The sequence below is a fragment of the Heliangelus exortis genome, chromosome 2 (assembly GCF_036169615.1).
Source record: "Heliangelus exortis chromosome 2, bHelExo1.hap1, whole genome shotgun sequence".
NCBI classification, from domain to species: Eukaryota; Metazoa; Chordata; class Aves; order Apodiformes; family Trochilidae; genus Heliangelus; species Heliangelus exortis.
The window spans coordinates 129,711,292-129,734,634 of NC_092423.1; the positions used below are offsets into that span (position 1 = coordinate 129,711,292).

The 23,343-nt window shown below is 35.2% G+C and overlaps 1 protein-coding gene across 4 annotated transcripts in view; it reads left to right on the forward strand.

Moving 5' to 3' along the window:
• The window catches only part of VPS13B (vacuolar protein sorting 13 homolog B), a 425,857-nt gene that overhangs the window by 189,201 nt on the left and 213,313 nt on the right, over positions 1-23,343 (forward strand). For 3 of the 4 annotated variants that reach the window (XM_071738035.1, XM_071738037.1, XM_071738036.1), the window contains exons 21-22: positions 5,273-5,420; positions 15,770-15,897. In XM_071738035.1, the coding sequence (XP_071594136.1) occupies positions 5,273-5,420; positions 15,770-15,897 (276 nt within the window). The remainder of the gene's footprint in view (positions 1-5,272; positions 5,421-15,769; positions 15,898-23,343) is intronic. The other variant, XM_071738039.1, reaches the window with a different exon arrangement.

Here is a 23,343-nt window from a genome sequence, read left to right on the forward strand (position 1 = left end):
TTTCTAAATAAATAATTTCTTCTGCTTTACACTTCGACTATTAGTGCATTAAGACCAAACCTGTTAGTTACCAAACCAATAGTTACATAAAAATGTAACTATTCTGCTTTATATACAGTCAGTGTGACTTCTGAAAGGAACATTAGAATGAGCCAGATATGTTGCTCTCAGTCCATATGTTCCACATCAAAATCAGGTATTTTACATTTTCAGGTGTTAAAAATAATGGTATTTTTGGTTCCCTGAATTTATTAGACTTTTATTATATATGGTTCTGTTACTGCCTTTTTTCCAATAACTGGTACTAATCCATGAAGTTGAAGCAGCAAATTCAGAAGACATCTTACATACTTTTCTTGATGGCTGATGAACTTATGCTAAATTTTAAGCAGAGTTTAGACTGGCACAGAAGTTTAAGTTGATTTTATTGCCTTTTTTTTTTTTTATTATTCTTGTATGTGTCAGCCAAAATGGGTGTTTATTTTAAAAAAATACTTTTAGTCTGTATGGATTGTTTCTGTAAAGCTGAGCTATATGTGGAGCAGCAGTAGAGGTGTTAGTGTAATGCTTGCACCCGGTGCTTACTTGCTGCTTTTTAACAGTTCTTTACTAAACATATCTGTAATATATGCTTAAACCCCTTCTGTTTCTTTGGTCTAAAGGCTCTGTTGAATGTATATGCTCTGTAGTGTTTTACGAAAGGTTAATTTCAACAGAATTTGGGAAAGGTAACACTATAGACAGTGATTTTTTTTTTTGTATGCATGCTGTTTACTGCTGGTTAACATTTGCTCCCTGTTAAAAAGCAAAGCTATGTAGAAGCTTATTTGCCCAGTAATTTATATTTTATTTTGACTATTTAAAATTTTTTTTTCCAACGTGACTCGCTTTATTTTTGTAAACCAGTTGTGTTTTTCATGTATTTAGTCTTTTATAAAAACCCATACTTAGTTTTGCACGGATAGATAATTTTAGTGAAGAAAACTAAACTACCAAAAATATGTAACTACACATATGTATAGAAGTAGAATATAAATGTGTATGGCTGTGTATTTCAGTCACTGTCCTTGGGTATTCTGGACGAGGATATTACTATGTAATTTAATGGGTATTTCAATAGAAGAATAGAAAAAAAAAAAGCAGCAGAACGTGGAGAATGTCTGTAGTTGTATACACAAACAACTACAGAAAAGACATTGCACCTCTTACAGATTGATAATGCTTAAAAGCACTGCAATATAAAATACCTACATGATTCCAGAATCCAAATTTCTATCTCATGAACATCTACATCACAGAAGATTGTGCATCCCAAGTCAAATTTTTCATCAGCTTTTCTTCCTCTACTAATTTTCTACTCTTTAGAGTAAAATTTACTGATTTTCTCTCTTCTTGCTTTTCTGAGCATGCCTGAAATTCCTGCCTGAAGCAGCCAGTGGAATTTTGCTTGAATTAGCAAGTTGATCTGCCAGTAAAGAACATGCTGTTGTGAGCCCAGGGGTTAGGCACGCCTGATCTTTTTAATTAGGCCTCATGCCTGGTTTTGTTTGACTTCTCTGAAGCAATTTAGGGGTGTGCTTATAATGTTAGTTTCAGAAATCAAAACAAGGAAATGTCCCTCTTTAGTCAAGCAGTGGTTGTGATTTCATGACACCAGAACTTGTTGCAACATGGGCAAGGTAGATCCTCCTTGCTGCTGGAGCCCATTCTGACACAGCTTGGACAGTCTTGCAGCATATGAAAATGTTCTCTGAGACAGATAGTGATTGCGTGACAGTGATCTTACATGTTCACAAGACACCACGTCTTGAGTAGAGCAGCCATCTGTCCCTGTTCCAAAGATTTAATGAATTTTTCTCCCTGCTTGCTGGTTGCAAGCTACCGCATGTGTACGCATCAGTCTGCGTGCACACCACATCCACAGGATGGGAGAGCTGAGTTTCATAGCACTTCAAATATGGCAACTGGTGGCTGGGCTGAGGCTTATGATTCAACATTTCACAAGCCAGAGCTGTTTTTTTTGTTTGGTTGGGGTTTTTTTGTTTTGTTTTTGTTTGTTTGTTCAGTTGTTTTTTGTTTTGTTTTTGTTTTATTGCTTGTTTTTTTTTCCCTTTAGTAATAATATTTAAGCCCCTATCATGGAATATTATTTTGCTTTTGTTTTGTTTTTTGGTTTGTTCTGAGGGAGGTGACTGTATAGGCATCCCTCAAATCTCGGTTACCTGTCTGTTCAGTTGGTCAGGTTTTCTTTAAAAGGCATTTCTCATGTTCTCAGATCTGCCTGCATTCTCTTCAGCCTCATGCTTGTGGGAAGGAACTCAGAAATAAAATACTTTATTTCTGAAAGTGCCACGTAAAATAAAAACTTATTCTACCTGGGGCAAATTTCCATGAGCCCTCTTTACAGGATATTTTAGCTTTAGTTAGTTGGCATATCTCCACATAAATCAGGAAATAGTCAGAGATTGGTGTTTTTGGCAGGTTGTTTTTAGCTGTTATTGCTCGGATTTTAGATCTGCATTATTTCCAAAGTCATCTTGACTGCATGATATGAAGTGGAAAAAAAAATCTGTATCTGTTGATCAATTTAAATGCATAAATAACATGTATGTATGCGTGTTTTGTGTATGCATACTCAACTTTTGTAATTGTTAGACTATTTGTGTCAGTAAAATTTGTATATGGAAAATGGTAACTTTCCTGTTTTATCCACCACTTAAAAGAATAATTGTAATAATTATGCAGAAATTTTTAATTGTTATTTTGAGCATTTTGAACAATTTATGATATAGTATTCAGTGTATAATAGGCACAAAACATTGCACTGATAAAAATGTGGTCACTATTCTAGGACAGAATCTGATTTGACTGTGTGTCAACAAGATAATCTCATATAAATATTGCTGTTCCAGAACTTTATAAAATCTTCTTTATTTGTCTTCTTAATAACATCACCAGTTAGTAACCGTAAAGCTTACATCTCAAGTAGATGTGTTAAGCTTTACTACATATTATTTTATCACTAGCTTTTTGGATTCTTGTGATGAAATGCTTATGATAACACTTGCCTGCAATGTCTCCTTTCCCATCAGATTCATCTTCTCGTACAGCTGTGGGGCTCTTGTCATCTGCTATTTCCCAAGCCACAATTTCCTCATCAGTTTGTGGCTAAAACCCAAATCTTGATCATCCTTTTCCATCTAGTTCATTGTTGATCTTTCATCTTCTGCATTCTTTTAACCAGAAAGCTTTTGCCAAAAACCTGACAAGATTGTACTGGGCGTCATCAACAGCAACATCAGGCTTGGTTTCAGTGAGCAAAGATGAAACAGCTGTTTCATTGTCCAGATCAGCACTCGAGCACTCAATATTTGGTCGTAATTTTTTCCAGCTTTGTCTGGCTGTGATAGCCTTGATATTTTTCACTATATGACTAGTGGTGTAACTTATTATTCTATGATGCTGATCCATTTCTTCAGTGGTACAGAAATAGATACTGCTGCTTCAGACAGTATTTCCATCCTATTGTCTTTTGTACTGTCTTGTATTGTCTGTGTTCCTTCTTCAGAAACTCTTGCTTCGCTTTGGCAAGTTAACATTCTTGCAATGTCCTATCCAGAATTCTCAAAATCAGGGATCCACAGTTACCATCATGGGAGAGCTGCAGATGGCTTTGTCTTACGAAGAGTTGTATAAGATAAACTGCTAAATTTTGAAAATAAATGATGTAATGTGTCTGACAAAAGTTTATGGAACTTGAAATTCTTTCTGTGCATGTGGGAAGTATTGCTGTGGTGTTAAAGTTTGTCTTTTCAAAGCTGATGGGTTTTTTTATTGTTGTTATGGCTACAGGACAGGAAAGTGGCATGTTACTTATTCCAGAATGGCTTTTTAGTGCTTTTGGAGACAAAGCTGATGACTATAGGTTTAGAGGGCGGAGGAGAGAGGAGAGTTCTGCTTGTCATTGACTTTAGTACTTTCCTATTAACTTTGCATCCCACTGTATATATAAGTTGATTGTTTTCACTGGAGTAGGATTAATTACTTTATTGTCTTTCTTATTTTCATTTACTTTTATAGTGGAATTGGTGAAGGCATTTGGAAGTCTTTCTACTTCAATTAAAGGATTTTTCTGTTTGTTTTGGGGTTTTGCACATGTGCACGTGTTGCACGCTGCTTGATTCAGTGATCTGTTTTCTATTGGAGAAAATTTACAAGCACATTGCCCGCCTCACACGAATTTGTTCCCCACAGAGATCCCTAATGCAACGTGTGAGGTTTCTCATTACCCAGCTATATGGATTACATTTGCATTCCGATACCAACAAAATTAAATGACACAAAAATTAAGATGGGTGTAATGTTCATGTCTGATCTTTAGAAAAAAACTTTTGCCATCTTTAAATTATAACCCTCTGCAGAATCAGTAGTAGGAGTACTCTGATTTTGTTAACTGGGATACATCTACAATTTATGTAGCAGATAATGCAGCAGCAAAATGTTAACAGCCAAGCATAGAGCAAAATTGAGGATTTTGTCTTTTCTACTTTGTGTTAATAAAACAAGTAACAATGAAGCTAATATGCTGTATTCATTTGTGAACCTCTGGTTCCAGAACCCAGGAGGATTAACACACATTATTATTTTCTAATCTTTAAAATATATTCAAACTCTTTTAATTACTTCATTTTAATGACTTTTATTTAACTGTCATATTTTATCACTTTGAGGAGTTTGTCATTTGTTGATATGCTTAAAATACGAAACAATGCAAAATCAGAATTAAATTTTATATTTAAATGTGAGGAACAAATATAATAATGAATGAATTAATATGCATCTTTTATGTTGAAGTATAATGAATGTTGATAAATTTCTTTGCAAAACTTTGGTTTCTTCATGCCTTGGTAAAATTTTCCAGTTCCCATTAAACATTTAGATACATACTTCACTTTGGTGAACATTCAGATTTATTCATGTGTATTTTGATTGGCTATCAAGGATGGTATAGTAAGTTAAAAAATTCTGTTGCACTTTTGTTTTGTTGTAAAGCTTTTCTTCAGCTTAATGGAGCTAAAATAAAGAATTACAAGTGTAAGTTGAACGTAGCATTTCAGATTTTTTTTTTATAATATATGTGCTCTTATCCTTGTTTCAGTTGTCTTCTATACATTACAAATGTGTAGTTTAAGGCAAGTTACTCACGACAGTTTCATAATTCAGTTTTGTTACATTTTGGTTTTGAGTGGTCACAAGGCTCTTCTGTTCCTAGCAGTCCGTGGGAACTGTTCCGCTTGCTGTGTCAGTAACTCGAAAAAAAGAGGATGAGGCATCAGTTGGCAGTGCACCTTTGGCAAGGCAGCAATCAAACCAAGCCTCTGAGTATGCCAGCAGTCCTGTCAAAACAAAAACAGTAACAGGTATGATCCTTTACTTGAAACTACCCATTCTACTTTTGCAACCCCCTCGACAACAAGCTTGCATGATTGAACAGCACCAGCTGTGCAAATACTGTGGAACAACTTTCTGTTTTAAAGTAATATTCTCTGAGAAAATTACTTTTTAAATGAAAATTACTCAAAGTTGCAGTTTGGAAATAGGTGTTTAATTTTCTTTTCACTTTTGCTTAGATAGTATCTTTGGGCCTCCAATAGTTTCATGTAGCATATTTTCTAAAAGAAGATAAAGGAAATGTGCTTTCAACAGAGTATCTGCTGTTTGTCTTCATATCTAATGTTTTAGTCAGTAATTTATCAGACTTTCTACACTGGGATTAATCTCCTTGATTGTAGTCAGTTCATGTTCACATGATTTAACATTTGTCTTATATGGAAGTCAGGATTTGTGTATAAACAGTTAGAATACAGTCTTTTCAAAATCATGCTTCCATATGAAATGAATTTGTTGACACTTCTGTGTCTGAATTTCAAGGAATTGTTAAATCTAGGAATATTTTCTGGCCACTTAAGATTGTGAAAATTAAACTTTGTTTTCACTAATCAGAATGATAATCCTTTCTGGTATTTTCTAGGCTATTTATTCCTATAGTGCTGTCTTTAAGCAGTAAAGTAGGAGCTCATACAAAAAAAGTGACTATCAGCAAAAAGACACTTTCAGCAATCCTTCTGAAATATGCTGAACAAATTGCCTTGTTGCAAAAACATCCTTAGTATTAATGTTTAGTTCCAGGTAATCATGAAGTACTTCAGAGTGTTATCTGCTGAAACTGAGATTAGTCTTCCCCATTAGTGGTAGGGCTTAATTGTTCTTTGAGATTAAAAAGGACTAAAACCTGAAAATCTGTTTGCAGAATATTTATGTGGGTTGCCCTGCTATCATTGGTACCATTTGCTGTGATTCTTCTCTGTTCTACTTTTTCTGGGTTCCCCACTCCCATGATTTTACACTTTATTTTCTTTCTTTTTATTTTGCCTGCTTTGTTTTCTTTCATTATTTTTCTCATCATTTTAAATTAGAAATACTATACTTACTATAGATCTAGGACCTATAATGCTAGCTATGCTACAAAAGCATTCCAGTTAAAAAGGGTGATGATCCTTTTATTAGTATTTCTTAATATAGATGCCTTAAGGTGTCAGAAAACTGAGATTCCTACATTGATAACAAAGACATTTGTAGATTGAAAGAGATTGTATCTTAAAATCATGCTGTTCAGCTCATGACTTTGAATGTACCCTTTCCAAGTCCAGCAGATCTCAGTAGTCATTCTCTTGATCTGCTAGAAACCAACCTATGCATGTATTAAATGAAAGCAGTTTGTAATCACAGCTGTAAAATGATTTAAAACATTGATCTTGAGTTCAGTTTATTAGTTAAAGGTTGCTGAGACCTTGCCAAAATGAAGCATGGGAAAATAGCAAAACTACTACTTATATGGTATCTGTCTGTTAAAATCCAAAGTTTCTGTTCTTAAGTCTCAAACTGTAGTTGTTTATAAATTCCCTTAACCACAGAGGTTAAGATAAAAACAGAGTAAGACAATAAAATATATGGTTTAAATTTTGTATGGTGTGGCTGTGAAGAAGCAAAGTGATAAAGAACATGAAAAGGAAAAATAAGTAATTCTTTCAGTTCCTCCATCCACTCACTTCTCTTCCCATTCTCAGCAATTCAGCAGTTCCCTGTTAATTCAGTGAAAAGTGATTTGCAGACCTGTAGCCAGGCACAGAACTATTGCTCTTATGCCAGGATAGTGACAAAATGCCAGCTATATGTGTATATTAATAGGTGATGTATATATAGCATACGTTGCATCGTTCGCAAAGCCAAGCCATGATGATGATACAGGAGGATATTATGGGATGCAGTAAATAAATAGGGCAGTCTTTGAAAGCTGTCCTTGTGCACACTGTTGAATAATGTCAAGTAAAAGTGTCTGTTTTCACGCATTCAATATAGGTGCTCATTCATTACTAGAATAACTTCTAGATTTCATTCACATAAACTTACTAAATAATGATAATTATGTTAACTTTGTGAAACTTAATAAGAATTTTTTGGGGGTCTTTTTGGTTGTTGGTTTTTTTTTGTTCATTTGTTTGTTTTGGTTTCTTATTTTGGGGTGGGGGGAGTTTGGGTTTTGTAGTTTGTTTGGTTTTGGTTTTTTTTAACTGCCTTCTGGTGAGGTCCTTTTGTAGCCATTACACTGAAACTTTATTCACTGTCATCTACCTTGTCATCCAACATTTAGGACTGCTTGGAAGTAACTGTGCTATCCCAGACCCAAATTGAATACTGTCTTGTGAGGTGTAACCCATTGACTATAGAATCATAGAATAGTTTGTGTTGGAAGGGACCTTTAAATGTCATCCAGTCCAACCCCCCTTGCAGTAAGCAGGGACACCCTCAACTAGATCAGGTTGCTCTGAGCCTCAGGAAGCCTCACCTTGAATGTCTCCAGGGACGAGGCCTTAAATACCTCCCTGGGCAACTTGTTCCATTTTTCCACTGCCCTCATGGTAAAGAACTTGTTCCTAACATCCAGTCTTAATCTACTTTAATTTAAAACCATTTCCCCTTGTCTTGTTACTACAAGCCCTTGCAAACAGTCCCTCTCCAGCCTTCCTGTACGTCACACAATTTTGCAGTAACATTAGAGGAGTAGCCTCACACATACTCACACATATAGGGAATGCTTTCAATGAAAGAAGCTACTTTACAGAGGCTGAAAAGGTAATTACATTTTTTATCTTGCTCAGAATTCTGAAGGTTGACTTTACTTTTAGACACAGGATAGGTAGGTAAGTGGAATTTAATATATAATCTAAGAAGTCATGAACTTCTCAGATGGAGTACAGCCTCTTAGAAAGGCACCTGAAAACTAAATGCCTTATCCTGTCACTTGTCACTTAAAACTTTGCCCATTCCTGTTATGAGACAGCCAGATATTTGCTTATATTGCAGGGGGGGACTGCATTTCAGCTGTGTTGTGAGAATACTCAGGGCACATGACAGCAGCTGAATGGTTTTCACCACTAAGACTAGTGCTTGTAATCATAGGTTTCTCTATTTTGTTGTCTGGTGGACAGGCTGCAAGAGAATTTGCAAAAGGGATTAAAACAGTAGGTTTTTGGCCAGTTTTTTTCCAACAGGACACATTAGTCAGGACCATAGGTCAGAGGCTCTACTGGTCTTTTAATCCAGCATTGTTTTATTCTGCAGAAGGTTTATCTCTGGTGTGTTTATGTCTATAGAGAATAAGATAGGACAGGGAATCCTTCCAGTCTGGAAAAATCACTTTCTTGTGTATCTGAATTTGTATTTTGTTCTGTGAAATTTTTGTTCTTTTGGAAAGAAAATAAAAGCGTTTTCAAGTTTTGTAATTGCTAATTACACCTAGTCTACTATTTGGTTTTATTTGCAGCAGATGGACGGTGGTGTCATAACACAAATGTTCAAAACTCTGCTCTAGATGCTTTCATATTCTCTATGTCCTTTATAAATTGTCTAATTTATAGTAAGTATAAACCTCCTATTGCCAATTTCTACCTTCTTTACCCTGCTTACTTTTGTTCTAGAGCTTGGAAAGCATAGTATCTTTTTCTGAGCCACTATCAAATACTCCATAAAAATGGAGAAAAAAGGAAGCTTTAAACGTATACACGTCTACTTAGACCAACTGTTTGTTGGTGTTTTTATTTGAAATTTCATCATAAGTTAATGAACTTTCTGTTAGGTTTAGTGTGGTAGAATATGACCTGTACTTAGCAAAACTGGATGCAGTTAGTGGTTTTTTGTTTGTTTTGGTTTTTGTTTTTCTGAAGTACAGCTAAAATACTGAACTAGATTCCTGCTCAAATGAGTGAGCTGTTGGAATGCAAAGAACTGGCAAATGTGAAACAAGTCTGGCTGGGGAGAAATCAATAGGTTAGCTGAAGTATTTAAATTAGTAGCTCACTATTTCTGTTCAATGAACTGCATAATTATCGTTTATTCATGCCTACTATGAAATGGATGACTGATTTATTTGGGAAGACGAATGAAATGAAATAGATGCTAAATAGGCAAAGTAAAATACAGGAATTTAAACTTGATGCACATTTTCCTAGAGTAGCTGAAAATACTGGGATTTTTATAAATGGGGCTTATTTCTTGGCAGGACTATTTAAAAGAAGGGTCTCTAGTCACAGGTGATCAATCATAACTTGTTAGCGGATGGACAGTCATATACTTCAATTGGGAATTAATTACTGTGGGTTTTCATAGCTAGTATAATGTTTGACTTTTGTGTTACAATGGCATGGTTTCTTTAGTTCAGCACATGGATTTCAAAAACAATTAACACAAAGGCAATGGAGTATACCAAACACACATTCTGTGTGCAGAAATTCAGATCTGAGAGAGAAGGAATGAGTGCTTAGGTTATATTTAAAAAACTAAGGAGCTTCTGATATGTTTTTAAAAAGGCAGAAAACTAGGTAGAATTCCTACTGCATTTGCATGAAGAATTCTTACAAATCCAGAGGATGAATTCTTGGTTCATAGTGTGAAGTTTATTTGGAATTCTATGTGATATTAAGATAAATCCAGGCATGGACTTTTAATACAAACATACATATAACACATTTTTTGTAATTCCTAACATAGTAGTTCAGTTTTGCCTGTGAGACTGTTACTCTTTTGTACCAAAGTGTCAGTCCTTTTCCAGTTTTTTGTTTCCAGAACTAAATAAGTGTTTTTTGCCAGAAATACTGCAGCAATCATTAGGAATGCAGTGGGAGAAAATGCTGACTGTAGCCATTCCCTAGTCAACCCCCACTTTCATACAGGAAGATCCTTTTTGATTATGCCACAATGTTAGTATCACATTTGTCTTTGTTTACTTACATCTGTTTACTTTAAAAAAGGCATGTTGGGTAAAACATCAAAAACCTCTGTATTTTAAGACTTATTTGGCTGCTAACTCATTGAATGACCATTCTAATGTAGTGATTACATCTCTGTGCTGCTATTTCCCTGGGTATAAAGAACTTGCTCTGGCTACATGTCAGGGACTGTGGAGTCAAGTTATCATCTAGATTTATAAACTTGATGTATTAGCTGCACCATTACTACAATGCAAAAATACTCAAAAGTTAGTAAAGAAATAATTTGTGCAAAGACTGTTCAGTATGTGGGCAAATACATTGTGTATTTGTGTAAGCTTAAAAGGACTTTCTGCTGTTTAATTAAGTACTGCATTTATTCTAAAAATTTTGATGCAGAGTACAAACTTTTTTACATACAGATCATCATTCTCATGGTCTCTCATTAGAAAAAAACCCAAAAACTTGAATAATTCAAATATCAATCATCCAGGAATGAGGATATAGGGAATAACTTCTCTTATGATACTGCAAAAATAAAACATGAATATTGCTGAAATACTTCTGGTGGGTAGTGACTGTTCAGGAAATATTATTAATATTATTAAATACAGCTTTGAGCTTCACCTAAGGGTTTCATGACCTTGCTGCTTAGATTAATTTTTTATTTTTAAATTGGATTGTGAGAAAAAATAGTACATTAATCTTAGAATCATAGAATTATTTGAATTGGAAGGGACCTTCAAGATCTTCTTTTTCCAAATGGTCTGAATGGGCCCTCCCATTAGACCAGGTTGCTTTTATCCAGCCTTGAATACTGCCAGGGACAGGGGGGCTTCCACAGTTTCCTTTGGCAGACTCACCAGAGCAGAATAGAGTTTTTTACATTTTGCTTTACATATAAAGAAAACAGCTAATCTTCCACGTAGAAAATCTGTAGGCCATTTTAGATTTATTTTTTTCAGAGTTGTTTGAAGTTTGCATTTTCTCCTCCACTGCATTTTAATCTCATTTCTAATCCCTTAGACCCCTTGATCAGTTCCTTAATTGCTTCCATTTGTTGCTTTTTTGGTTTTATTTCTGATAAAAAGCCATATCTAATGCAGCAAAATGTGATTAGATACTAAGAAATACCAATGAGTTCTTAGACACTATGGAGATGACTACTTATTTTAGGAGAAGAAAAGGGCCATGTACTGTCCATTTTCCTTTGATTTCTTCTTTTAAATGCTATTAATGTTCATGTGTTTTGCTGACATGGCTTCTTATTTATTATGATTAGTTTGCAATAGGATTTTGCTCAGCTTAACTCAGTTCTGATGTGCAAGAAGCTATAGGATAGGTGATGTGGTGTGGGAAGGAAAGGATGCCTGACTTGTTGAGGTGATATGACAGATGCATTTTGAGTATGGTCATGATGAGACAGAGACTCTGTCTAACTGAAGGCTGCTGCATGGCTCTCTGTCAACCCTGACATTCACTGGGAACTGGCTGAACTTTTGGAGGTCACAGGAAGTATGGGTTTGCCTGCAGCAGGATAATCTTTTCCAACTACAAAGCTGCTGACCTCTTAATGCATGGGGTATCTGAGACACCCAGTGGGCCAAGGGAAATAAGTCATCATCTGCCAAAAGGCTGAGAAATGATATATCTGTAGCACATAGAATCATAGAAAGTTAGGGGTTGGAAGAACCTCTGGAGATCATGTAGTCCTACCTCCTGCCAAGGCAGGGTCACCTAGGACAGGCCACACAGGAACACATCCAGGCAGGTTTTGAAAGTCTCCAGAGGACACTCCAGAACCTCACTGGGCAGCCTGTTCATACAGCTAGGCAAACCAATTGGGAATAAGGTATTAGCATTTTATTTTGCCTCTCTTTAGTTCAATTGCTACTTGTAAGGAGAGAGGAAGGACTGAAAATATGAGTACAAATCAATGAGTACAAATTATCAGTGGTCCTCAATCAGTGATAGATGTCTGCTCTGTGGTCTTTTCTGCTTTGATTTATTTGAGGAAATATAATAAATATAAAACATTATTATATATATTATATATTTTCCCTTTTGCCTTCCTTAGGTAATGGAATATTAATAGCACAGATTAGCACCGTTTTCCCCAAAGATCTTTTTTTATTTTTAAAACATTTGTAGTCTAAGCATCAGACTTGTAGAGCAACCAATTCCCAGTAAGCTAAAATTCACAAAGATAAAGGTATGTAAGACACCTCTGTCTAGAATTTATACCTACAAGCCTTATTTAGTGGTATCACCTACAAAGAGAGTATCTTTATGATTAATTTTGAAGGACTGCCACTTGGAACTCAATTCATGCTTTAACCATAAGTTGTGAAATGAATTAAAAAAACTGCTGCTTTTGGTAGCTCTGTCCTAACTGATCTGATCAGTCCTTTTAAAACTTTTTAAAAAGTCTGCTAATTACCAGTGTGTGTTCTGAAATTGATTATGATTATGGCAGCCTCTGAATGATTGATAGTTGATTGAAATAGTTGTGGTATACGTTTTTCCTAAAATATCTATACCAAAATATGGGACTAGAAGATGGGAGTAGTGGCTTTCTTAAAAATTCAGCTTTTACAATCTGTACTAACTCCCTTTTTTTCCCCCCCTCATCACTTTGTACTTACAAGTGATGTATTACAAACATCAGTTTGCAAATCATATTTTCTGGCTAGGTGTTGCTGACTGGCTTATGGCTTCAACACAAGGCTGATTACTGCTCCAGGAAACGTTCCTAGGTTTTTAGTTCAGTAGTATCTGAGCAGCATAATTAATTTAGGAGATGAACCTTTATACCAAGGCAGGTGGAACTGATCCAGTCTACATGACTATTATGGGGAATTAACCAAACATAGGCAATAGCCACATGAGACTACTGCAGTCTCCTGGCAGCTGTCATTTACTGATGGTCTTGCCTGATGAGGAATTAAGACATGTTCTGTCCTAGCATCCCTTCAGGCAAAACTTTAATACTTTTACCACTACAGGAATTAAAATGAAGAATGAACTTTCTTCTTTTCTTTTCAGGAGTTACTTGTGTGCTTGTTTTTTCTTTCTGCTTGGAAGCACCTCTTACTATTTCTCTAATTTCCTTCATTTCTGGTTGAATCACTTCTTATCTTTTTGTTGGTTTTTGAGGGATTTGGGGTTTTTTTGGTCTTTGGAGTGATAGCTGTTGTCTATCATGGATCTTCCTGGAATTTGAATCAGCTTTGCAGATTTGAATTGCAAGTATATGGAGAGAAACAAGTGGTGCTTCAGCCAACTCATTTTATTTTTAATTCACCAGTAGTGGTTTCTGGCATTAGAAAGTCAGTTCTCATTGAGAGAGAATTAGCAGACTGTGTGTTTCTCAGAGAACAAAACATGGGAGACTAGAACAAAACCTAGATTTAGAGCCCACTCACAGGGAAAACACTCATTCAGTGACATGGGATGTTGATAATTCCTGCTGATTGTGCTGTAGAATACAATTTTACATGGATTTGTCTGTTCATTCTTACCTGAAGTATTGCTGCCAGTGAAATTTCCAGAATCTCATAGTAACTTTACATGCCATTATCCTCACCCTTACCCACACTTGTATTCTGGAGTTCTGTGCTCCAGTAAATCTTTAATATTTCATGATACTGAAGCTGTTCCTAATTTTTACCTTGTAATATGTGTAGTATAGGGCCTAACTACAGAGAGATGATGTGAACAAAGGTAGGGTAAGGAGTTAAAGCAGAGCATCTATTGCTCAATGAATCTTTCCTTTAACTTAAAACATTCATAATCAGAATCACAGAACAGTTGGAAAGGACCTCTGAGATCACCAAGTCCAGCAGTACACACACAAAAAAACCACCAAAAAACCAATCCAGAACAAACACTACACACGCTCCACCAAATAACACCCACAAAAAAACCCTCACTGCATGGCATCAAAGTGTCCACATGAGAAAATATTATGAAATAGCTACTCCACATAAACAATTTACTTGTTTGTCTTTCCAGCACAGCTGACAACAAACAATCCTGGAATGTCACTCTTTACATTCTCATGATTCAATTTGCATTCTATTGGATCCATAATTGTAGCCAGGAATATCCTAGACAACTAATTAAACTACAACAATATGTATTGTATTTTGCTCTTTTCACCACCTTCCTCAATGAATCTTTTGATTCCCCATCAGTTTTAAAAGGTTAATGCTTTTCTTTATTTTCAGATCATTAAAAATACTATTTGTTGAAGGATTTTTTGTAGAATATTAATCAACTCTGGTATTTTGGAGCCTTGGTGGGAAAAATGTCACAAATTGATTCCTCAAGTGGCACTAATATTGCACACTCTTGACAGAAACTCACCTCTCCCATGTTCCATTTATTAATCCCATGCATGTTTCCTTACATGGTCCAAACTGACTGAATGTCCAGTGATGCACATCAAGGGGGGGCATTTACTTTTGCTGTTTTCGGTTCAGTAGATAGCATGACTTTAGGAGTTCTGTCCACAGATTTGTTCTAGCTGTATAGTTGGGACACACATTTGTGTTCATTTCAATTTAGTTAAAACGAAGTAATGAAGACTTCATAATTTATTCGTGTAGTTTTGTCAGCTTGACAACATATAGGCCAAACCAGGAAACATTATAGAAGCTGACAAGAATTTGGTGTATCCCAAAGGATAAGAAGGAGGATGAGTCTGTAAGAGATGTCAGTAGGAAATATGTATGGCACATACAGTCATTAGTGCATTTGCAGTTACTACTTAACCTCCTCACTAGTCCTCGTGTGAAGTTCCATCAGCTCTTATTCAATTAAATGCATCTGATACCTATAATATTTTCACATTCATGTTATTAAATAACTAACAATTTAAAGGAAGTTCTCTTTTTACTAGAACGCATTGAATTTTGCTGAAAAATTTAATAATACCTTTAAATCTCTAATAATACCTTTAAATCTAGACAAAGGAAGAAAAATATGCCTTTTTTTGGAAGCATACTCAAGGTTTTGCTAAGTGAATTAAAAACAAAAGCAAAAACCAGAGCTTTGGGCTTTCATTTATTACAAGTTTAGAAAACTAAAATGTTTTTTGATTACACTGACAGCATTGTATTAGAAAATCACATGGGTTACTATTACATCACCAAGTAAGTTATCACACTTTGAAAACTGTTTTAATTTGCTTAGGTCAAGCATTCTTCGTAATATTTTCTTAGCAGTTTACGTTTAAAAACTTTAAGAATTCTGTTTCATTCAGCTTTCCACCATGCTTAAGAGTTGTATTGCCAAGTTTAAAACTAATAATAGACACACTTTTATTATATACATAGTGAGAGAAAATCTCTTTTAGAATTTAAAGTAATATTTTTTGTCACTATGAGTATATTTCTTAGTAATATATTCTGTGTGTAACTGAGTTTTGTTCTTTGCATTAGAATCTCGTCCTTTATCACTTCCTGTTAAGACCATGCTGAACTCATCTGAAAGTTGCAGAAGCCCTGAAGAAAGAATGAAGGAATTTATTGGAATAGTGTGGAATGCAGTTAAGCGCCTTACACTTCAGGTAAGATGAAAAGGAAGTGAAAAAAAAAAAAAAGTGTCTTTCCAAACTTTATGATACTTTTTATGCATCCTAGTATTTTTTATTAGAGGGTTTTTAAAGGAGCTTCCAAGTTTTATTGTCTTATTTCAGTAGTTTTAAAGTCTTAGGGAATGAAAAATACACTATAGATTTTTGTTGAGTACAGAATGCTTTGCTTTTAGAATATTAGTTTTCAAAATACTTTTTTATATCTAAGGGGAAGTTTCTTAAAAGATCATACCGAGAAAAAGTGCTTGTCACACTTTTTCTGTATTATAAACATAGCTATACACCCTATTATCTAGTTAGATTTGCAGAATACCTTCTTTTCTAAAAATACTTGAGAAAACTTTGTGCGATGAATTGTCTGATACAATATTATGTTATGCAGTGATGACTGAGCTGCTTACTTGTTTTCCTCTTCATAAAGGACAAATATATGACCACTGAATTATATCACATCATCCTAGACTTCTTTAGATTGCTTTTACTGATCAGACTGCATGGTCAAATGCTACATGGCTTAGGAATGCTAGAATTCTTTCTTCCTAGTGTATATCAAATGCCTGCTTAGAAATTACCCTAATTTAAAATTATTATAGTTTCTGCCTTTTGAGCAGTACATTCTATGAGATTGGTATCCCACAGTAAACAAGCATATAGTAACAGAATTGGTTTTATATAAAAATTTTAAAAATACAAAAAAACCCCCCTATTTCTGGCAGAAAGTAGTGATTGAATACTATTCTTTCTTCCTTCAAAGAATTATATTTTTTTATATTGTCTCATCATAGAACTTGTGTCTCTTTTACTCCTCTGTCATGAAGAATGTACTTTGAGTACAAAATATTAGAAAATTTAAAAGTTTACGATTGGCCTGTCCAAGAATTTCAGACTTGTAAGTTGATTGCAGAACACACTGAAGCTGAGGACATGCTTTCTAGTAACTCTGTTTAGCTTTTGAACATCTTTCATCAGTGTTTCATGAGTATTTTACTTGTTTTCCTGTATTTCTTAATGTTGTCGCCACTGGAAAGCAAAATGGCTAGATAAGGGGAGTCAAGAGAGATAACTTGTAAGCTGTTGGAAGGAGGCTTACAATTTGAGTCATAATAAAAATAATAAAGTAATAATGAAGATAAGCTGTATCCCTTATAAATGGGGAGAACTGAATCAGCCCTAAGGCATCCTGATCATACATTTTTCAAGGTACACTTTGTTATGTGAGCAGCCAGCAAAGCGATTTACTTTTTAAGAAATTGATACAATTTAAGATACTGACTAGCTAAAAATGAAATTTGCATGTTACCCAACATAAAAAAAAAAAAAATAAATATAATGGGACCATGGGTTTGGGTTGGAAGGGACTCTCAAGACCATCTAGTTCCAACTCCCCTCCATGGTCAGGAACACCTTGCACTAGACCAGGTTGCTCAAAGACCTATTCAGCCTGGCGTTCAACACTTCCAGGGAAGGTCATCTACAATTTCTCTGGGAAACCTACTTAGTGTCTTACCACCCTCACAGTGAAGAAATTCTTCCTAATGTCTAGTCTAAATCTACCCTCTTCCAGCTTGAGACCATTACTCCTTGTGCTATCACTACACACCCTTGTGAAGGGTCCTTCCCCTCTTTTTCTGGAGCCCCTTTCAGATACTGGAAGGCCACTATAAGATCTCCCAAGACCCTTCTCTTCTCCAGGCTGAACAACCCCAGCTCTCTTAGCCTGTCTTCAGGGAAGAGGTTCTCCAGCCCCCTGATCATCTTCATGGCCCTCCTCTGGACTTGCTCCAAGAGTTCAATGTCATTCTTATGCTGGGGGCTCCAGAACTGGACACAGTACTCCAGGTGGGATCTCACAGTAGCAGAGTAGATAGGGAGAATCACCTTCCTTGACCTGCTGACCACTCTTCTTTTGATGCTGCCCAGGGTGTGGTTGGCTTTCTGGGCTGCAAGCACACATTGCTGGCTCATGTTGAGCTCATCACGGGCTCATCAACAAACACCTGCAAGTCCTTCTCTTCAGGGCTCCTCTCAATCCATTCTCTGTCCAACCTGTATTTGTACTTGGGATTTCCCATACCCAGGTGCAGAACCTTGCACTTGGCTGTGTTCAAATCAGTGAGGTTTTTTGTGGAGGTGAAATAGTGATAGGCACATGGTTACTCAGAGATTAATTTGTAAATCTGCTCTAACATAATACAGTCACATATTAGAGCTAATACTGGCAAAGGATTTTTTTGTATTAGGTATTCTTTCTGGTGCTTGAGGTTCTAGGTTTATTTACTTTTACAAAGTTTTTCAGTCAGGTCCTCAACGTTTTCAGTTTTCATGATTATGAAAATGAAATAGTATTTTTTAATCTATGTTGAAATTAAACGATCCTATGAATTCATACAACAGTTTACACACGTTCCTATGTTTCATCCTTATTCTTTCATCATACTTGTTAAAGTATCTTCATAGGAACAGAATCATAGAATGGTTTGGGATGGAAGGGACCTTAAAGATCATCTAGTTACAAAACCCCTCCAGGGCAGGGGCACCTCTCATAGACAAGTTTCCTCCAAGCCCCATCCAGCCTGGCCTGGGGCTTGACAGAACAGGACATTGGGTTACCAGTGCAAAGCTTCAACAACCTAGAAGGAAATACCACAGGAGAAGTTCAAGCACATGCTTTCTTAATGAAATATGAAGAGTTTATAAATATGCTTTCTATTCTTTTTATTATTGCTAGTAGTGTCCGTGTCTCTTTTATTTTAATATATTTTTCAAGGCACAGATGTAAATATGTAATATTTCTTCTTCAATATCAGCCTAAATGGGAAAGCTTAAATTTGTGCAGAGCAATATAGTTCTGGTTAAATGGTGAAGCACTTAGATTCTGTGTTTTTTTCTAAAGCTATTTTCATGTTCCTGGTTCTTTTATTAACACAACTGTAGAACAGAAATATTTGTAGTTGTCACCAGATAAAACGGAACTTCATAAGTTAAAATCATCAAAGGGTCATTCTTTTGGTGGAAGTTTGAGTAAGTAAATGTGTTTGGAACCAAAGTAACTGGAAAGTTTATTTTGGACTTGCTCATGATAGAATATTGCATGAAGATTTTGTGCAATAGTGTTGTGGTAAGCTATTAGTATTAAGTGAAAAGACTTTCGTACTTAACTATAAAAAGTTGGTTTATTATTTAGTTGTCATAGGATTTTATTTGCAGCTTTGAAGTCTTTGGCAGCTATGCTGTGTAGGAGGCTAATACTCACTTTTCGTATGTCCTTCATACTGAGTTGCTAAAACTGGGGAGCAGTGTAAATACTATTATTTTTAATTGTTAATGCTGAATTCTGTTGAGAACAATTAAGGATCTGTATTAAAAGCAAATTAATTCATGAGTAATGTTGCAGAGAAAGCTAAAAGAGTTACTACATATGAAACTTATACAGATAGTCCACATGCCTTTAGATATCCCTGAAATTATATGAAAAAATTAACATTTCCTGAAATTATTGAAAATAATGTTTTCTTTATAGCGAATAAATTGTAGTAAATTTTAATCAAAGTGTAACGTTGATAGAAAGAACAGAAGTATAATGATGAGAATGACTGGAGTTTCCTGTTCTTTTAACAGTGGTCTTTATTCATGGGTTATGAGGAGATTCTGTGTGTTGGAACTTAGCAGTTACAGCTATCAACAGGAATGAGACAGGATGATTTCTTAAGCCGACTATTTACCACAAACTGACCAAAAAATTAAATATTCCATAACGAATTAAAAACTTTGAAATCAAGCTCGCTTAGAGAAGTATAGGAATACTCTGTAGTAATAAGAATTTGTTTCTTAAGCAGTCAAAGAAATTGTAGCTGATCCTTATACTCATTTGTATGTACAGGTAGCCTGCTCTCTTAGGCTCTTACTCATGGCTCTGCTTTCCATTTATGTGACTTTTACTTTTAGTCTAGCTTCAAAAAATTACTTTCTGGCCTGCCTTTTGAAGTTGAAAGAAATAGTGAGTGTCTGGTCAAACTGTAGGTGGTCGAGTTGGGTAAAGCAAATTTGGACGTCAGAGACTGAGGTATGGCCCTATAGTAATGACAGCACCAGAACCCCTACACGAGCTGTGTAATTGTGATTCTTTGCAGTTTTGGGAATCATTTAAAGTTTGTATTTTGTATCTAAAAGTCCCAGAAAAATGCATTAGCCTTTCAACTGAGAGCATATGATGGATGATGATTAATGCACAGAGAGGCCACTTTCCAGGAAAAATATGAGTGTCACCTTGTGGGTCATCTTCAATGCCTCTATTTGGATTATATGGCTATCAAATGTGTATTAGGGAAAGGAATCTTCTTATGGTATCATTATAATAGAAGACTGTACAAAACCTGTCCCTCTGCATTTCATTTCTGCAGGATAACTACAGTATCTCTTTTTTTTATTTTTTTTTTCCCCCCCCACTCTCCAGTTAGGAAAGCCTCATTTGTCTGTAGTATATACTTAACTATTCAGTCTATTGAACAGCATTCTCTTTTTATAAAAAAAGATAATTAAATTATTTAATTGGATTATTTAAAAATATTCCAACTACTCCAGTAACTTATTACTCTCCTTTTTATTCAGCTTTTTATTAAAGTCTTAAAATCATTGCAGTTTTTTAGGTTTATATGTTAGTAAAGGTTTAGAGCAGTATGCTTTCTGTAATTCTAAAAGTACAGGTGAAAATACTTCTTACTTCATTAGTTAATCACTAGTGTAAGTTACTTAGCATGTATAGGCCTTGACAGAATCGAAATGAAAATAGGGGGTGACTGTTTCAAGAATTTGTAATAGTTCCTTCTCTTTAACACATGAATGTGTTCAGTATTGGCAAAAGAATATGTTGCTACCAAAACTGAAATGAGATCCTTGAAACAGAAAGGATGTTGCCATGGAAAAATGAAGTAACACTCAGTGCAGCTGTGAAACATTAATGAATAGGATATTTTTTTAAAAGATCATTTGTGTTTGGTGTGGCTTGGAGGGTCCCAACCAGATGGTTTCCATGAACAGGATCTGACCCCCAGCTTGAGGACTTCTTACTGGCAGATTACTTCATTTTCTTTCCCTTGGATTGTCAGATCCTTACATTAATACAAGATTTACTGCTGCAGATTTATATTCAGTTACATAAATCAGTCACATTTTACATTAAATTCTCAATTTTATACACACAGTTTAACAGTTATTTAAAAAGTGTAAAAAGATTTATATGATAGCTTTAATATATGTTATAGATGCAGTTTAATTCTAAGAATTTGGATTACATATCTTTTAAAGCACTTTTTGATTGGTGAAGCAGTCTGTAGCACACATTCTCACTTCTGTCTGACATAGATCCATCAGTTTAGGTGCACTCTTCTCTTCCTTCACTGGAACTTGTATTAGACAGATCTCCAAATTCTGTCAGATAAATACACACAGATTCCATTGATGACTGTTTAAAAGCAGAACCTGCTTCTGAGAAGTTCTACAGGTGCAATTCAATTTTGCAGTTACTGGGCCCTTTTGTATCCCAGTTGGCAGTTTCTTACATGGTTCTAATAACTATGTTATTTGTCCTAAAATACGGAACTTTTCTCTGTGTCCAGCATGTTAGTCTTTGAAATCCTGCAGTACTGTTTTACAAAAATCAATGATTGATCTAAAACTTTAGATGAAACACAAGTAAGCATACTGTATGTGTAAACAAATCTGTAATATTTTATATGGTGGGCCTAATGGTATCATGTAAATCCCACCAAGATTCATGATCAAACTCCAATTCAGTAGTTTGAAAGTGAATGGAAAAATAACTGTCCATGTGAACAGATATTTCTCTCAGGCATTTGAAGGACTGAAATTGTTGTTATTCCACTACATTGTTCTTGATACAGAAAAGTAAAATTAAAAAAAAATATCTGAAGAACTTGTCTTCAGTATGAAGCTGCACTGAACTGTAAATTAAGTGTAGAAATTCTACTGAGTATTGAAATCTCTTCTCAGGAGTACTTTGTAAAACATCTCCCACAGATCCTGCTGCTGGTAATGTAGTGAAGTGTAGTATCTCTTCAAGTTTGTGGAATTTTTTTGATTATTATTGCCACATGGTTTGTATATCCAGGCAGCATTTGATGTTAATCATGGATATATATATATGAAGAATGGATGATTTGTTATAAACTGTTTACTCAGCAAATGCACTGATAAAACAAAAGTTATACTGATCATAAGTTCTTTTGTCATCTATTTATCATTATCCCACAATGGCTTGACCTGCAGCCTATTACTAATAAACCAGAAAATGATCTAATGTGCCATTGTAAAAATCTTTACAAATTGACACAATGACTAATTTACCAGTTGAAAAAAAAAATCCAAGTCTATTACATCTGTAACAATACACAGTTGCTTTTCATCCAGTATAAATAAAGTACATTCTGCAACCTTGGATCAATAAACTACTTATCAAAGATATAATTAACTTCATTCTACAACTCAAACAGTTCTAAAACTAGAAACAAACACAGACTTCATATAACAATGTATTTATTTTTGCAAAATTCTACTTATATTTTTCTGCACTGAATTCTTGTCAGTTTATCTAAGCAATATGGCACAAAAATGCCAAAATACAGATGAATATTTGTGTTCTCTTCACTAGGCTGACAAAGTACATCGGGTGCTGGAGAATTCCAGCTCCATTGCCTATCACTATTGCAGTCTTGAGGAACTATTACCCTTCAGAACAGAGTATGAAGTGCAAACTTTGGTAATCAGTTTTAAGCTGTGATGTCTTTAATGATGTCAGATTGAAAGCCTCTGATATGTTGGTTTCCAGCAAACAAATGTTTTTATCACAGCTAGAAATAACATCTTGTGTCCAACATTTTGTACACTATGCTTTTCCAAACAATGAACAAATTAAATGCATGATAGCTTGTACTTACTTAACAAAGTTTTGATGTCTGCAGGCTGTTTGGGCTGTTTGAAATCCAGGTGGGTGCAGAATGTTACTGATAAGAGCCGAGAAAAACTTAACAGTCTTCACCTTATACCACCTCTGAGTTAAGAAGTCATGATGAGTGAAGTTCTTGCTTTCTGCTCACTCAGCCTTACTAGAAGTTCATCAGAAGATGGTGGAAAGGTCAGAAATGTTTCAGGATAACACCACTGCTTGAAAATAATGGAAAAGCAGTATTACATATGAGTATTTCATATGCACTATTTCTGATTTGCAATGAAAACAAGACAAAAGCTGTATAAACTTTCTGAACTGCATGGGAGTGCTGTGTCTACTCCTGGAGCCCCCAGCACAGGAAGGACATGGAGCTGTTGGAGCAAATCCAGAGGAGGGCCACAAAGATGATCAGGGGGCTGGAGTACCTTTCCCATGAAGACAGGTTGATACAGCTT